The sequence below is a fragment of the Chroicocephalus ridibundus genome, chromosome 16 (assembly GCF_963924245.1).
Source record: "Chroicocephalus ridibundus chromosome 16, bChrRid1.1, whole genome shotgun sequence".
Classification (NCBI taxonomy): Eukaryota; Metazoa; Chordata; class Aves; order Charadriiformes; family Laridae; genus Chroicocephalus; species Chroicocephalus ridibundus.
The window spans coordinates 3,839,751-3,857,730 of record NC_086299.1 but is presented as its reverse complement, the minus strand read 5'-3'; the positions used below and the strand labels follow the sequence as shown (position 1 = coordinate 3,857,730).

Here is a 17,980-nt window from a genome sequence, read left to right as displayed (position 1 = left end):
CTTCCTGGATTAGTCTCAGGGTTAAACATTTAATGCGCATGTACCAGAAATGGCACTTTGTGGCTAGTGGGTATAAAATTGTGGTTAGGAGAAGTTGCCGAGATGACCGAAGCAGACAGATAACTCAACTGCTGTGAGACAGTGTCTGTCATCTGTAGAAGTCCTTGCTCAGAATATGCAATGGAGTATCTCCAGAAATGCTTTTGAATGCTGTTTTGGCTGTGGACACAGTTGATTTAACTCCTGAGATGCCTTCTAATGTTTAGTTTTGGTTGAAGCTACTTTACCTCATGGTTTTCACGCTGAAAGGCAAACACAAAAAAAGGATAAAGGATTTTTTTTTTTTTTTCCCCCCCTCCTTTGGCGACTTCAACATCTGCTTTGGATTCTAGAATCCTCCAAAAATTCCATGTTTGATAGTTGGGCAGGAGAGGAGAGAGCAAAGCACTATGACTAGGTGTTGATATTTTCTGTTGTCTGTGGTGTGAGATGTGTGTAGGGATTGGATTGAATACAGGTAAGAGGTTGCAGGGTTTCTTCTGTCCTTGATTTTTAAAACAGCCAGTAAAACCATCATAGTATCTAGAATGGGTTATAGACTTGATACTCTCAAAAGAGAATTCTGGTACTGTTAACGTTCTGTTAGAGCAGCATTTAGCAGACAGCTTGTGAGACAGAATTTGACCAGTAGCTGTAGGATGAGTTTCTCATATTGTCACCTTATATGGAATAGATAAATTAACCCAGGGCGTGGGGTTCAGTTTGCAAACTCCATAATGCTGATAAGACGGAAGTTAGTGGTAACTAGGAAATAAGTGTTGTCATGTAGCAGCTACATCTGAAAATACAAGTGAGACTGTCAATGTGCTTTTACAGAGTGGTCAAGATAGCAGACTACAGTTGTGAGCTAGTATTCTGATTTATTAGGTGCTTGTTACACGTGCAGTGAGTTGCAGCAAAAGGTTGGTATCTGCCCCCAAATTCTATTGGTAGATAACTCAGGCTTGCTGCTGAGTTGAGTCCGGCATCTACTGTGTTTGACACCTACTTGCTTCAAGTACCTTGTTCCTACACCTCCTCGACATGCACAGTATTTGTTCAGCTGAACACAGGCTGCTATGCCATTCATATTATACTCATGGTAGAATACTGAAGATGTAGTAGTGGTAATAACTTCTTTTTACCAGACAGATAAGAGCTGAAAGAAACAGGTTTAGTTTCATCAGAACATCCCCAAATGAAGTGTAGCAAGAGGTGCACCTCCAATATTAAAATGGTCTATGTTGTCAAGAAAGAATTATGAGTGCTTACCTTTTCTCTGGTGTCATAGTAGATATAGCTTATGTGTAGGAGCAAGTAATACTGTAAGTCAAGGAGTTGTGGCTGGACTTCAAAAAGTGTAAGAATGACAAATGTGCCTTAGTAAAGGGTCTAGTGAAATCTATACACAGGATAGAGGAGCTTTGAATGAGCCTTGACAAGTCAGCTCTGTGTATGCATATAAATATATTTTTGGTATTAATTTGAGGAGTAGCTTAAAGGAAAAAAACATTTATTTTGGGATGCATAAAATGAATACATGGAAATATATGAATTGTTTTTGTTCAGTCTAAAGCAGAATGTTTGCTCTGTATTTTGTTAACTAATTATGTTTATGTATAGATCAGACTACATATCTGTATTTATCAGATGAAGGGATATGATTACAGAGACAGATGATAGGATGTACAAGGATGTATATTTTGGGGGGGGGGACAGGGAATATCTTTGATAACCTATTACCTGCCCTCCCCTTTCAGTCCAGTCAGTTTGTGAAATCTTTCCTAAGTTTATAATTTTGGTTTCGGAGATTCTAGCTGTGTTTTGTAATAAACTTATTATTCGCCAAATGAATTTCACCCACTGATAGTGCCCACAATTATTTCAGAGCCACAGGATACCCTTTGAGATATTTCCTGTTTAGATGAGGAAACAAGTGATTTTAATGATACTGAATTTCCACAGGACTAATATTGCTAACCACTACTGTCCCATATATGAAGTTGCTATACATTTGGCTCCATGTATGGGTATTAGTCATTGACTGACATGCTCCCTCTCAACAGAGGAGATTTTAACAAGATAGAAAATGGAAAAGGCAGGGCTTGGTGAAAAGATAGTCGTTGAGAGGAAATGACTTCCCAAAGAAGCTGAATGAGGAACCAAAGACAAGAAGAGAGGTACAACTTCAAACTTGCAGATGCTGTAACATGGACATCTCTTAGTCATTTTTTGCTACAAATGTCTCAACCCTCCCTCTATTTCTACTCCCTGTGACTTAATAGTGATGCCTCATTGCCCTCTCTCTTTTAAAATAATGTCAAACTGGATCTGTGCTTTCACAACAAAACATGTTAGGGCAATGTTTCAGAGCTCAACTTGTAATTACAAACTGAAGGAGACTCCCATAGATTCAAACAGTTACCAGCACAAGGTAGGATCCCAGGTTTCTGTCTTGTGTGATTGCTGTTTTGGAGTGAGCCTTTGACCTTCTTTCTCTGAGGAAGGTATCCATCTGAAAGTTTTGGAAAGGTGAGTCTTCTGTAGCCAGTGGGCAGGAGATAGGTAAGAAAAGGGAAGGAGAATGCCAGGCAATGGTGAAGAGATACAGTATGGAGACAGCTGATGGTGTGTAAGGGGAGAAAAGAACTTTAAAGGGTAACAGACAGAACTGAATGAACAAGCCAGCATCGCAGCAGATAGTTCTCAAAGCTGTCCTTTGGGAATATAGCAGATACATTCACTTATGTAGAATGCTTGAGTTAAGTGTTTGTGTATATATTATATGTATGTGTATCTATATATATGTCTGTATGTGTATATGTATATATATAAAAAATTAAACCCAGCATGTGTAGTTTGGTTACTGGAGAAGTTGCTGCTGGCAAAAGCATAGTTTTCTATGATTATAGAAAATACCGGGGTGAGGGAAAGAAGAGTCGGTGGCTTCTGTTATGTGACGAACTATATGGGTATAAGTAACTGCTGAGATCAGTCTGTTGCATGTCATCTAGCTATGTTCCTGCAGTAAATGTTGTATAATAAACAGTTAAAGCAACTTCCATTATTTAAAAACTAATTGTCTTCTCCAGGTTTGCCACGTGCAAGAGACCCTGGGAAGATATACTGAATACTTGTAACTGTTTTGCTCCTGGGAAGGGCCATCACATCCGTTCTATCAAGACTGAGCTCAGTGGTAGTTCTTTCTCCACATTGATACTATAAATTTTATTCTTCAATGCACGGAATATGTGTCAACAGGATTAAACCAGGACTGTCTCCTGAATGTGGAATTCCAGAGAAGGCACTGGCAGTGACTTCCAAAGTAAGCCAACAACATCCTGAAATTTTTGATTTGTCTCAAATACTTTTATTACTCAACTGAATATTTCTGCAGACATCTGTTCTGAAATACTTTGGCTTGGAGCAAGCACTGTTGCTACGCTGATCTGAAAGCTTGAAATGGCTCTGACTTCTCCAAAATCTGTAGCAGGGGATTTGACACAAAGAGAAGAACTCATGCTCAATGATGGAAACTATTTCCATTTCCTCTCTGCAAACATCATCACAATAGGTAAGTGAAAGAATTCTGAAAGAAGGCAAACCTGCCCATTTTAAATTTGGCCATTGCGTTTTTAGCTGCCTCCCTATGCTGGTTAGCAGAGATGATTTTCTGAGAGATGAATTAGTTGGAATATCTTCAGGGGATAGTAGTTTGGTGGCTTGGAACTCCCACTGACAATTAATGTAGAAACAATACATGTAGAAATTAAGCTGACAAGACATGTAAACGTAGATGAGAGACAAAAGGAACAGAAGTCTCAAAGTCTCCGTGGTTTTAAAGATAAGCACTGGAATTTAAAAGGAATGTGTATCACTTTTCTTTAGACAGAAGTTAGCCAACAAGAACTGGCTCTTGAATCTAGGTAGAAATGAGATCTACAATTTATTAAGTGGTATCAATCATATCCATTTTTAGTGTTTAATCCAGGAATTACTAGAGGTAAGGAGGAAATATTTAGATATTAGTAGAGATAAGGAGGAGGTATTTTCATATCTGGCACTGCAAGCTTTATTTCCATAGATCTCTGAAGCATCTTGTGCTGGTCACTGATCCTAAAATAGGAAAGACTTTGGATTTCAAATTCACTGTTCTTAAGAACATGGTTTTGAGGAAGGAGGACTGTAGGAGTGGACAATTTGTAAGAATTTCAGACTGTGGGCTATGCAGCTTTGGTAGAAAAAATGTTTGTGTCTGCTGAATTCCTCTTAAGAAGGTAGTGAGGTATGCTGAAATCTTTTTGTGAGACAGAAAATTGTTTTTCTTATCAACACAATTCATACTAATATGAAAGAAAGAGCGTAGCCCTGTAACTTAGAATTGTCCTTTCTGTGGGTGATTCTAGTGCAATTGCCTATCAGCTATTTTTTGGCTGTCAACCAGGTTCCTTTATTCAGCAGCACCAAGTACTCCTAAATATTTTAGTCTTTAATCTTTTCCAGCTATGTTCCAGAGTGAACCCTAAATGCTGGGGAAACCAGGAGAAATCATAGCAGTAAAACGCAGCTAGGAAGGCCATAAGAACAGCAAGAAAACCCCAAGCTCTTTCTCAAAGCAAAACGTTAAAAAATGTAGATTAGTATCATCAGATGAAACTGTCAAAACTGATTGCAACTTTTTTCTTGATTCTTTCAAGTGCTTCTGGAAAATCCTTCTTGAAGTCGATGGGAGCAGGATTTATACTGCCTCAGGTTGTGGCTCCGTGCCATGAAGTTGTCTGAATTGAGCTGAGAGATACAGAGCTCAAAGAATAACTGTTGTTATCTGTTGCTCTTTTTTGAGTGTTGACAGCTTACGCAGAGGAAAATGAGCTCTTCTCTTAGGAAGCTTGGAGATTACAGATGTGATTTTGCACATCAGGTGTTGACTGGAGATTGGGTGGGAAGAAGGGAATTGTGTAACTGATGTCTGTGGCAGATGAATTTGTGCTACAGGAGAGATCTGAAGGAGGAGGATCTGGTTTGCTGCATTTAAAATAAAAAAAGTTTGATTTAGCCTAAGATTTTAATTGGAACTTCATGTATTCAACACAGGACTCATTTGCTTGAAATGCATTCTTATTTACTGCCTAGAGTCATGAAGTAGATAACACTAAAACTTTCGACTGGGCTCTCACAGGAACTAATTTCATCATTTTGGCAAAATTTCCAGCAATTGTGAGATCAATTTAGCTTTCTGCTGGCTTACAATTTGGGATGATAAGTATATTTCTTACTTGCATTAATGGGGTTGAATAGATTTGTATTGTATTAAAAACAGCTTGTCAATGAAAATATAATCCATAATTAACAGCCATTAACACTAGTTCTTATCTTTATCATATATTTAGTGATACTAATTTTTTCCTAGTAGAGGTAGCCATCATATGTTTGATCATCATCTAAATGTGCTTCTTAGGTTCACTGTATGCAGTAAGTACTTAAATATTCTATGTTTTTTCTTGAATTTATGCAGGTAAGTGGAGCATCTGTTCACAAATACATTATTCCAATGACTGCTTTTTTATTTTTTAAAAATAACCATAAAGCGTATTCTTAACTGAAAGGTAGTCTAAAGGAAATGGACAAATTTTTAACTTCTTACAAACAATAACTACAATGCATGTGTTAAATGTGTAGGCATTTTTTTCAGCAGCATTTTAGGATGTTTTTGATTCTCTCAAAAGTCTGTTCAGCCTCTATTGGCTAAATGAAGCTTGCATTGAGTGTCATGATCGCTAGCAATGGAACTAAGCATGGGCTGAAGTACTTTGCTAAACTGGGACCTTTCCTAAAAGGTATCATTCTTAGCTGATAAATCTCTTGCATACTGAGTGTCAGTAGAAGGATCTTTAGCATTCCACTGTCCTCTCTTGCCTTTGCAAAACTCTTCAGTTCTCCTGTCCTTAACTCTGCCAGCTGTTCGATTTGTATCTTGTGGTTCCTCAGCATGTGAAGATACACTTGCTCATATGCTCTGGGGAAGGTTGCTCCAATACTACTTTTATAGCATGTCAATAGAAAACCAGAAATATGTACAAAAATTGTTTCCTGCCTCTCACCTGCAGATCATACCAACAATTCTCATAAATTGGTTTGCAAGGAGTTTGAAAAAGAAAAGTGCACAAATTTACAGGTGAAATAGGTGTATTATATCATCTGTGTGTATAATGGCACTACAGAAGTTAAGATGGTATGTTCCAGTTATTGCTATATTATATAAACTGACTTTTAGGGAACTGTTTTTTTATTTGTGGGATGAATTGTAATTTCTTGCCTCCTGAACAAGAATTGTCCATTATATAGTTCTGTACCTAAAGTTCTATCAGCGTGTAGGATGAAGTGCCATGAAATGTCAGAAATAGCTGGAGGAAGAGAAAGTCTTCATTGTGCCTGTGCAGCAATTCCAGCATTCCAATGCAAGTGGGTCTCAACCTAAACAAAAGCTGGTCTGCAGTTCAGGAATCCCTTTGCAGAGTTGTTCAGAACACCCACTTGAGTTTGTTCTTACCTCCCTAATTAACTCTTTATATGACTCGGTTTAAATGCTGTGTAGTGCAGTGACAGGTTTTATATTTATTTGCCTTTGCATTGTAATAAATGCTTAAGCAATCCACATAGAAGTGGTCATAATACTGTTGAGCTGTTCTCTTGATTGAGTAGCCTATGCCTTCAAATATGACATTTCTGCTGTATCAAACCTGTGCTTTCAGATGTGACACTTCAGCTTTCTCATTTAGGTATATATCTGCAAGAAAAATTGGGAAAGGATGGAGCTAGAGATTTAAATCTCTAGTTGGATTAAATCCATGCAGTTAAATAAAAGCTCCTCAATCGATCATTTGGTCCCATAGTATCATAGCTACCTACAATTACTTCTGTACCATACTGATTAATCTCAGATGTCTTGAAACTCAGCATTCTTCTGCAGTTTTCAGACTTCTTTCATCAGTTGAGACAAACAGTTTTCAAAATGTTTTCTTTTTTTGGAATAAAAACTCGGCTTTTCTGTGTAGGTTGTATATGGATGAGGAGTAAGATTGCTATGTAAAAAGGAAATCTGAGTGGAATGCAATTAACTTTTACATAATTTTGCTGTATAATGTGATTCAACATTGTTACAGGAGCATTGGGAAAGTCCAAAATCAAGGAGGTATATGGCAAATTCAGTAATCCTCTATTTCTCAAATATGTTCTGGCATGTCTAGACTCACTTTTCCCTTGTAATCTGATGAAAGTGTGTTGTGCACAGACATGCAAAATCCTGTTTGCTTAGATACCTAGTACATCAGATTAGCCTGGAGAAGTACTTAAGGTGGCCTTCAGCATGTGGCTCTAACATGCTGTCTGTCTACATGAGCAGGGCTTCTGTCATGGAAGGGGGTTTCCAACCCCCTGATGACTGTTTTCCAACCAGATGATTTTTAAAGGTCCCTTCCAGCCCAAACCATTCTATAATACAAGTTTAGCGGAAGAACGGGCACACAAGTGGTGATAGGTGAATTGGCATCAGCTATTTGAAAGTAACTTGAGTTGAAGCTAGATTGCTGTGAAAATGCCCATCAGTTAAAAAAGAATGTGAACTGATAGTGTGGTTCTACTAGTTCTGCATGTATTAGCAACTGACGGAAGAATGGATACTGGTTTGGGTTTTGTTGATGCAGTTTGAATGAAATCTGAAAAGACACTGTTTATTGTAAGCGTTTAAGTTTGAACATGTCATTCTCCTTGATTTGGTACCACATAGACAGTGGATACTACACAATTCTGACACCAAATCCTGAAGGTTTTATGTAGTCTCAACTTTTAAGAATTATGTTTTCAACACCTTGTTTCCTTCCTGAATGGAGAGTAAGGCTGTAGCGTAACAAACATTGCAAGCTGCTGTTTGTCCTCCTTTTTGCTGCAGAGGCAGACATGAACAAATGAGGCTTGCAGAACTCACTATTGTTTCCTTTGCTGGTAGTGTCAGCCTATACTAATTTAAAATGTTCATGAGTCCATGGACTGTTGTAATAAAGACATGAATCTAAGGATGTAATACTCAACTGTCCAGCAGACCCAGAATCTGGTTCTGTTACTGACTTCTTGTTTGACTGTTTTTGCAACTTTACTTTGTCCTTGTTGTCTCTTATTTTGATTGAATGGGAACTGCTATTCCTGCACGACAGACAGTTCCCAGACATGTTTGGGTCTTTACTACCTGTGATGAAATACAAATAATAATAATAATAATAATGTTCAACCTAAACAATTCAGAAATGAAATCACTACAGTAAGATCTTCTAGACAGTGATACTTGTGGGTACTGATATCAGCTGCTCGGGAACTGTCCTGCAAAATGCAATTTATAGACCCCAAATGAGTCTGAACCCTGGAAGTTTTGTGTACCTAGAAGTAGTGAGTTAGGTGACAGTAAGTTTGGTATGTTATTTATTCTGTTTCCCACCGAAAAAATCAACCCCCCCAAAAAAATAAAGCCCAAGCCACCCCATCTAGACATACAGCTCTCTTTAAATTAGATTTAGATGTCTTTGTGTTTTTAAAAAAAAAAACAAAAAAAAAACAAAACAAAAACAAAAAACCAAAACAGAACCAACCCCCCATGTCTTTTATGATGAAGGGCTGCTTAATAAGTGACGTGCCTGTTGTATAAGGCAAGTGTTCTTTTAGTGCACTGATTATGTATTCTAGGTTCTAGTTGGTTCCACTTAGAGATGCCTAATCTAAATCTACGAGGGACGGACATGCTAAGAATGGGAGGGAAAAGGTGCTATTACTTTTCTCAGGTTAACATTTTAAAATGTTGGAGAAAGACCTAGAGTAGGGCTAGGAGAGCTGTGTATCTGTCAATTGTAGTGTGAACTGTACACAAGGATGGCAGTCAGCATTCTCCAGATTCTGATGCTTGCTTTTTGCAGTTATCCTAGATGAGCTGAATCCTTGCTCCGTGCCTGACAAGAGTAAAAGGGAGGACAGTAAGAGACCATCTGTGTAGCAGTCAGTTATATGTGCCTGCTCCAGTTGAGAGACGTTTCCTTCTCTGGGTAGAGAGTCCCTGCAGTTCCTCTCAGACTAACATTGCACCTATATGCAGGCTTTCTATAAAGGCTATTTCTATAATTCTGTCCCTCATGGTTTCTTTGGAAGTAAACTTGTGTGTATTTGAGGGGCAGAATTTGTCCTAGAATACATAAATTTAAAAAAAAAAAGGTGCAAATAGAGGGCTTAAAACTGTTTCTGTGTGTACTGTAGTGGATGAATTTCCGTTGAGGCTTCTGGGCGAGTAACAAATTAACAGTACTAGCTTCATTTGCAGAAGAGGTGTGAACATTTAGACATGCATAAGTGTTAGACTTATGCTGTGACTGACACACATATCTGCAGCTCTGAGGTTTAGCACTCTAAACCTCAGTACCTGAGAGCTGGAACAGTAAAGCTAAATAGATCAAGATGGGTTTCTACATTATGCTTGAGCCCGTTTCAGCCTAGAATTTCTTGAGGTTAGGCTTTTAATGCTTCCTAATACAGATTCAGAATGTGACTGGCAATCTCTAGCCAGGCTTTCAGTTTTTTGAAACAAAATTTGTTCTATTTGCAGGCATATATGTGCAAATAAGGAGACAAATGTTTAGGTGGATATTTTGCCTAAGAGTTCACAAACTGATGTATTTTCATCTCAGGTGGTGGTAGTTGGGAGCAGATCTGAGAACTTATGAAACACCGAAACGGAATCAATTTTCAGTTTATGAAAAAGGCTCCACGCTCATGTAGCATTCTTTAGTAGTATTAAAGTCTTAGAAGAAAAAATGTTTGAAAGAATTCAGTCTTTGAGCTGTTTTATCTCCCATTAAGAGATGACAGAATTCTAAGAAATTCTGCCCTTTATGTAATGTAGCGTGCATTGCAAAGGAGAAAGTATCCTGAATTACTTGGTGACAGGAGCAATTTATGCTCCTTCGAGTCATTTTGCATTACAGAAGGTAATATTTGACTGTAATTCAACACTAGAGGGCAGCGGTGTTCTTAATATTATCCATGCATTCATTACACAATATACATGCATGTTCCATACATACATATCTACATCTGATGTACAGCAGAGACTTGCAGATTATATCTGATGGAAGATACCAGGAAGAGATGTGTCTTGCAGACAGCTGCAAATGTAGCTTACCAGAGCCCTGAACAATCACTTTTGTCGTGGCTCGTTAAAGTGTCTCTTGCAAATTATTTCAGCAACTTTCACTTTAAAAAAAAAAAAAAAAGGGAGAAAAGTCACTAGAACTAAATGTTTGCTTAAGTGTACCTCCCAAAAATTAAGATTTATGAAATCATTTGAAATTTGAGTAAGATACAGATGACGACTTGGGTTATTTTTTGTTTGTTTTGAGATATTCAAAGATATGTAAAGCAGCTAATTTATATTTCAGATAATTTGTGCAAAAATTAATCTTGCTGTATCTGAAAAATTTAAAATGCAAATGGGTCCAATAGGGCTCAAAAGTTCTCTGATTTATTGCACAATGAAAATCTTTCTTGAGGCTGCTAACGTTCATGATAAGCCAATTAAAACTCATCTGACTAAGCATTTCAAGATTGCAAAAGAATAAATCTGGAATATCTCAGTCCAGTTTAATGATCTTGATCTGTGCTCCCATGATACGAAAGCAACATAAATCTCTAACCATTCTAGCTTGTGTTTAGGCTAATGCAAGCACTCCACAACCTGGATTCTTTCTCAGCTGTTATCTTCCTTTATCTATTTACAGAGTGGCCTTACAATACTACTATTCTGGTTTATATCTATTTTGAATCCTTCTATAGGATAAATGATGATACAAGGCATAGCTCGATAGTAAATCTGGATGAAGCAGTGTATGAGGCCCTTGCATTTCAATTTGACGGTGCTGAAAATCGATACTTTGTCTTTCAACTGATGTGATTCATATATTCCTTTTTCCTGTCTCTGAGGAATGTATATTTGTTTTCTTAAGGATATTAGTTTGGATCAAATGAGCTTTTTAAGCCTTGCCATTTTGCCCAAATAGATTCAACAGACAATGAAAAACTGTGAAACTTTCTTTTAATTTCTTTCTTGGTTTTAGTTGCTTGGGTTTTTGTTTGCCTGTTTTTTTAGTAAAGTGTATAGTAATGTAGTTCTTGGAGGCTCTGTGCCAAGATGCCTAAAGGTGTTTAGTCTCCTAACTCCTATTTAGGCACATTCCCACTGAAATGTGTTGGAAGTTAGGAACCTAAATATTATTGAATTTGACACCTGCAATGAAGCAGAGAGGTCTCCAGTTTGTTGTCTCCAATTCACACATCCTTTGACCTTGCATAGTGATTTTGTTTTAGAACCATGAAATATTAATAACTACTTGTCCTTGTCTTAGTGGAGTTTTGTGAGGATAAATGTGTGGAAGGTTGTGAAACTGTCAGAAATAGCAATGGGAACCATAAGCATCCTTAAAGACAAAGGTCTGATTTGTTGGTCGTTCTCTGTTGTCAGTAGGAATATTGCAGTTTGGCCTCACCTTTCTTTCCTGTGCATGACTGAAGTCATGCGACTATAATAAAAAGGGGAGAGTTACTTGGATAGCCAATTTATATGCTAGCGCCGTTTCTTCTGTTGAAGTTAACTAGTGAAAACAAGATACAAGGTACTGACTGAACTGTGCTGCACAATCAGTGTTTTTTCTGTACTGGGGAAAAAAAAGCAGCGTACTACACATGTAGATACAGCCATATGTTAGCTTTTAGTAGAAATCTGCATCTCAGAATTTCATTTCTGTAACTTAAAATCATCAGGCCATCACTTTAAAGGTTGAAAAGGAAAGTAAACATAACAAATGGCAGGTTTAATGGGTTAAATCTTTCTAATGAGCAAAAATTCAACATAGACTGCCTTTTTTGAGGTGCTAAAGACTATTATATTACTCTAAGACAATTTAAATCGCTTTAGAGAATCTGTGGGCAAGTTATATGGCCCTTACAGAAGTAACCAGTCTTGGAGAGGAGACCGACCAAGCCCCTCTTTACTTTAGGCTTAGGTTGCAGCAATTGAGTAATATGCTATCAGTATCATAGTATTGTCTGATCCAAGCTATTGCTGTGATGTTAATCGATCTATTTTTGTGTCACGTGTGGAAGAAGTGGAATTATTTTGTTGAGGTAAAGCCCGAGGCATATTACATTTTTGGTGTGCTGGTGTTAAGAGCTTTTGTGGTTGAACATGGATTAGAAACTAGATCACCTGAATGTTGCCTTCCGATTCTTTCACCTCCAGAAAAATCTTCCCCCTCAAGTTTTCTTGCTCTTTCTCTTGTATATCTGTTGCTGCCTGTAAAGAAGTGTGTAGTGGGAAATGGGACACTTCAAGCAGAATAAATAGTACTGTTTGCACACACATTCCAGAGTCTACCATAAGAATATTGCCAATGCAATGGTCTGTCTGTGTCGCTATTGCCATCTACTGGATGAAAGCACAAATGCTAAGCTGGCATCATGAGCACGAACTAAAAAGGAGAGAGGAGACTTTATTTTTTTTTTTATATATACATATATGTATCACTTCCATGGTTATTAAACAGTACAGTGACAAAAACATGGTGCATAAATACAGCTCTTCTACCATATACGACCAGTGCTATGCAGGCTTCCTGTGAAAGAGAAAAATCACACAAGGCTGCCCTGCATGTGTGCTCATATTTACATAACCTCCAAACATTCATCCTTCTAGAATGCAGGTTTGGAAAGTTTCATGCTGCCTTGGAACCAGTTGTGTCAGAGTACTGTTATTCCTGGAGCTTTTGTACCTGGCATCACTTGATGGTTACTACCTAGGGCAACTACTACTGTGTTCCCTCAGAACTGCTGCTAGGTACAAGGCAGAATAAAAGTACTTGATAGGTGTGAGTATCTGGTAGCAGGGAAGGTACATTTCTTTATAGTTTGATTCTTAGAAACTACTGAAATAGGTAAAAATAGTGCTCAGTCAGATGGTTAGAGGTATGTTTAGAGGTAGTAAACCAAGTTCTGGATTGACTGAACCAGTGCTGGAATAATCAAAAAAAAGTCTTTTTAATATTGTGAGTGGAAAAATATGTTCCTTTCATTCATTTGTATGGGGCCTTAGCCTGTGTGTTTATCAAAGATGGGGGGAGGGAATCCAGTGTTCTTTAGTAAAGTTCAACTATATTGGCATTATCTGTGGGAAGTTCTTAAGATACAGCCATTAGCTGTGAATGAGTCTGTCAATCAAATCAGCTCAGAAAGATGCTGTTCTTGTAAGCACTGTAAAGAAAGATGAGTTTCTCCCTCATACATTTTCTCACAAATAAATAAATTGTATCTGATGACAGTTCTAATAAACTTAATCCCCCTGAAAGTCACTGAATGCAGAAAGAGCCACGTGACTCTTAGCCATTCTGTCTTACAGCATGGACTATGTCTGCCTTTAATTTTGCAAGGAATTTTACAAATGCCTTTTTAAAATCCAAGTCATCCCTGTGATGTGATAGTGTGAAACCTGCCTGGCTTTAGGTGTTGCTTACCTCCCAAAACATTTAAATGCCCTTCATCTACAAGCAGTTTTCTTTTTATCTTTGTTCACATCAGAATCTTATCTGTTGGTTTGATCTGAGGTTAAATACTTCATCAGAGAGAGGAATGCTTTGTTTCTTGAGAGAACAAATAACTTCAGTTGTCTTTTGAAGCTAATCATAGTGATTTTCTACAGTTAATTAACTATGAGGAACTGCTTTATATGTGGCTGCTGCCATCTTCTAGGCAAATCCAGGATTCTTCAGCTGCGTCACTGGCTATATAGTAAAAAAAAAATAATAAAAATGACAATACTCTACTCTTAAACCCATGACCTTGGAGATAAAACCCATGAGTTAAACTGGTGTAGCGAGTGTGAAAAGAAGCTGTTCTATTATGGACCTTTTATGCTGAAAATGCTCTGAGGAAAATAGAGGATCTGTGAATGGTTTATAGAGGAGAGTGGATGAGATTATTTTTGGCAATATTTTAAGGTTTTGTTAATTTTTTTTCTCAATGTGAGACAGACTCCTTAGCTGGTGATCAGAATGAGTCTCAAGGATCATGCTTGCAACAGAGGGGAACCATATTTCTTCTCTGAATGCTTGAGATTCTGTAGTATTAAGCCAAAAATACGTTAAATGGTTAAGGAGGTCTTTCTGAGAAAGATATCTTTCTGAGTTGGTGCAGATGCTGTTGCTGAGAAACTGATGTTACATCTAATGATGAAAGAAGTTCTTCCCCATCCCCCCCACATTGCTGGGAGGGTGCCTGATAGTGTTCTTTCTCTTAGACAGGAAAGAACAGTGCCATGCAACAGTATGGTAAGAGCCTCTGCAGATAGTGGACCTGCACTGGCATTCAGATCCATGATTGCAGAACAAGGCTTTGTTCTCATCATTTACTAGTAGAAATAAGGAATAGATGAACAAAGAAAGTACTGTTTGAAGAGGGGAGGGGGGGGGAAGGTTTATTTTTGCTTAATCCAGCATGCTGTCTTCCAAAGGAAAATGGTTAGTTAGGAAAATCTAGTTCTTTTGTCTCGTTTTTCTCATGCAGCTCTAGGTAAAAATTTGCATCAGAGTCTTACTGTGGGCAGGCATTAAAAAGTTAAAACCCTCTTGAGGGATGTAAATATCTACAGAGCATATAGTTCTCCCAGGAAAACACTAAACTTATGAAACCTTTGCAGTTCTGGTTGATTGTACTGAGCTGGCTATGAGGAGGTGTTACTAAACTGTGGGGTTTTTACTAGAACAGGTGTTCGAGAAAAGTGGAGCAAAATCATCCTTTCTTACATGACTGTAAATTCACAGCAAAGGAACAAACATTCTGCTCTGCTACTTTGAAAATTTGGTGTTTGGGGATGAGGGTGGTATATACAGGTGCATCCACATTTTATTTTTCTAGAGGCAGTGAATTTGTTTTCATTGCAAATAATTTTGCTCTGTGATTTTGGATTTTCAGTGTTAGAGGTTTTAAATACTCTATCTGAAGAAACAGCAAGCATTAGCTGGTGGAGAATAAATCTCTATTAGAGGTGTTTTGAAGTTTTAGAAGCCATTAGAGCTTGGGGATCACAGTAAACTTAGTTCATAGGATTTGTGATCCTAAATCACTCTGGCATAAAAGGGACACCTCATATGGTTGTAAGAAATCATGGCTATGGCAGTGTCTGGCTGTAGCTCCTTGTTAATCAGTGGAAGAGAAAAGCAGAGGAAATCTTAAAAGAAGGAACATGAGCATTAAACAGCTGTCATAAAGAATTCCCCGTTGCCTTAGAGGAATGGATGTTTTGGTGTCAACTGACACTAGAGATAGCGGGAAGGAGATGTCAGTCGATGAAGAGTTAATTGTTCCAGCAAAAAGTAGTTTAGATAAAATCCTACCTCTTTTCTCTCCGCGTACTTCCTCGGGTGTTGTGTACAGTACCATCGTGAAACTGACAGTGATTCCTCAGTGACTGCGCTAATAAATGGGATGAAATTTAAACTGCCTTCTCACACGAACAGAAAGAGGGACTTGCAGAAGAGGGAGCAAGACAGAGGGAAAATGCTGAGTATTTTTACATTCTAACATAGGCAATTGAAAAAATATTCTTATTTCTGCAAGACAATGGATTTAGGAAGCCCACCACAGAAGCACAGTAGGTGGATTTATTCTTTTTACCATATGCACTGGGATTTTATTTAGAGGATAAATTGTACTCATGTTTATGTGCACAGTTGGTTTTTTAGTAGTACTTTCATAACATCACATTACTTTTCCTTTTTCTTCTCACTTGTCCAGAGATATTTATTTAGCTGTTGTAGAGGATAATTACTTTTTTTTCCCCCCCCAGACCTTATCAGCACACTGTCATTCAAAAAGCTCTTTTATCTCTAAGCAGGCATGTTTTATTAATTATGGCCATAGTATCTAGATGAATAAAATGACTGTTAAATAAATGAAAATCCATTCCGTTTGCTGGAAATGAAATATGTACTGTTTCAGGGCAATGGTAATGCTAAAGATAGAGCAATTCAGAATTCTCTGACAAATTTGTTTACTTCAGAGCAGTTTCATTAGCTATAGACGTTAAATTTGGTGTACCTTGCAAACTTTACTGATGGGGGAAATGAAGGTTGACTTTTACATAAGATGGACTACATGCAGTGTGCTAAACTCTAAACATCATTTCTTAATGTGATTAATCATTGCTATCTGGAATGGAATGCTTTATGCTAACTGCCACACACTTCTGATGTACCTGCATTCTCCCAGTGATTATACAGTAGTTTTGCTCTTGTAGGTTATGCTGATCAGTTGTGATTGTGCAGTCACTTTTACCTTTGGCTGTGGTACATAGGTCATGTAAGCCATTAACACGTTTAGATCTTAAATGTGTTGTTCAGTGTTGTGTGTTTTCTGTGGTTCTGTATATGCATATGTCAACTGCATGTTTTATGACAAAGCCTATTTGTATAGAGGATGATGTTATTTGTATCTTTGTTCTGTTTGAGGATAAAGCTGTCACATCTTCAGTGGTGGTTTAACACTTAGGTATCCTGTATGATGAGCCATTTTGAGTAGATAATTAATAAAGTAAATGACTGACAAGTAAATTACAGCTAACACATGGAATGCATCTAACTGTTACAAGCACCTGCAGGCATTCAGGTGCTGTGCAATGCCAGGTCCTCAGAAAATGCTAAACGGGGAGGTTAGTTTTTATTCTAAGCTCTATTGAACAACCACTTAACTTTTGCAGGGTGTAGTTCTGCCTTCTTGTTTTTTCTGTGCCCACAAAACCAGTGACCTTACAGATATTCTTCCAGCGAAACAGTTCTATTCTTGCATTTTTCTTCTCTCTGTGGGCTTTATATAACCTTCCCTGCTCTTCAAGCATGCATTTGCCACAGTATTATTGAGATACTTATGATTAATCCTCCACTGGGGAGAGCTTTTTTTAATAGTGCAAGTACCAGATGTAGATTCAAGCTTCTTACAGACAGGTAGGATAGGGATTCTCTGCATTGTGTATCATGGCCATGATGTCTCATAAATACAGTTTGGGTATCAGAGTGACTTTGCCAATAACTATCACCAGAGAGTCTGTGCTGGGTTCTTTACTAACTAGTTTAGAACAGGATTTTCTTTCCTACTGTGAATTTGGGTGGCTTGACTGATGTGCTGTGTGCAGTTTGCTACTCACTTCTCAGTAAAAGTTGCTAACTGACATCAAGTAACATCCAAGCTATGCAGATTTCCTGCTTTGATCAGACAATTTGAGGCAGTAATAAAAGGGAGAAGTGTGACGGAGTGGTGAGTGTCCCATGCTACTTTTTTGTTGTGAAACATGCAGCATAATGAGATAATTTAGGGACAAGGGATGATGCAGTGAGAGACTGTTCCATTCATTTTTATAATGGAGAAATATATATCTGTCCTCAGCACCTGAGCAGGTGATGCTCAAGCTCTCAATGGATGAGACATGCTAAAAAAGTAAGGAGGCTTTGTCAGTTTCCTGGAAGACACTAGCCTGCATTGGCACAGCGCTTTATGTCTAAAATTTATAGCTCACGCAGTGGTTTGTGCACTGAATTCTTGTGTCCTCCTATGCAGTGAAATAATTAAAGACATATTTCCAGTTTCTGTGAAGATTGAACAGTCTGTAGATGTGCCATTCTCTGTTTCTCTTCCTGCCCTTGACAGCAGTTGCACTTTTCGGGGCCAAGTCCAAGCCTGCTGGGAGAGCTTTTCTTTCCGTGTGCCAGCAGCGTGTCCCTGTGGCAGTGGGGGTGAACCGCACTTGGGGCAGCCTGGGCAGGATGGCCGGGCGGTGGAGGGGGACGATTGTTCCCTCCTGAGCAGTGCT

General features: G+C 38.1%; 1 protein-coding gene across 1 annotated transcript in view; it reads left to right on the top strand.

The window, feature by feature from the left end:
- Positions 1 to 17,980, top strand: part of PLCH2 (phospholipase C eta 2) — a 100,911-nt gene that overhangs the window by 11,369 nt on the left and 71,562 nt on the right. The window contains exon 3 of the mRNA XM_063353727.1: positions 3,132 to 3,613. Coding sequence (XP_063209797.1) covers positions 3,502 to 3,613 — 112 coding nt within the window. The 5' untranslated portion in view covers positions 3,132 to 3,501. The remainder of the gene's footprint in view (positions 1 to 3,131; positions 3,614 to 17,980) is intronic.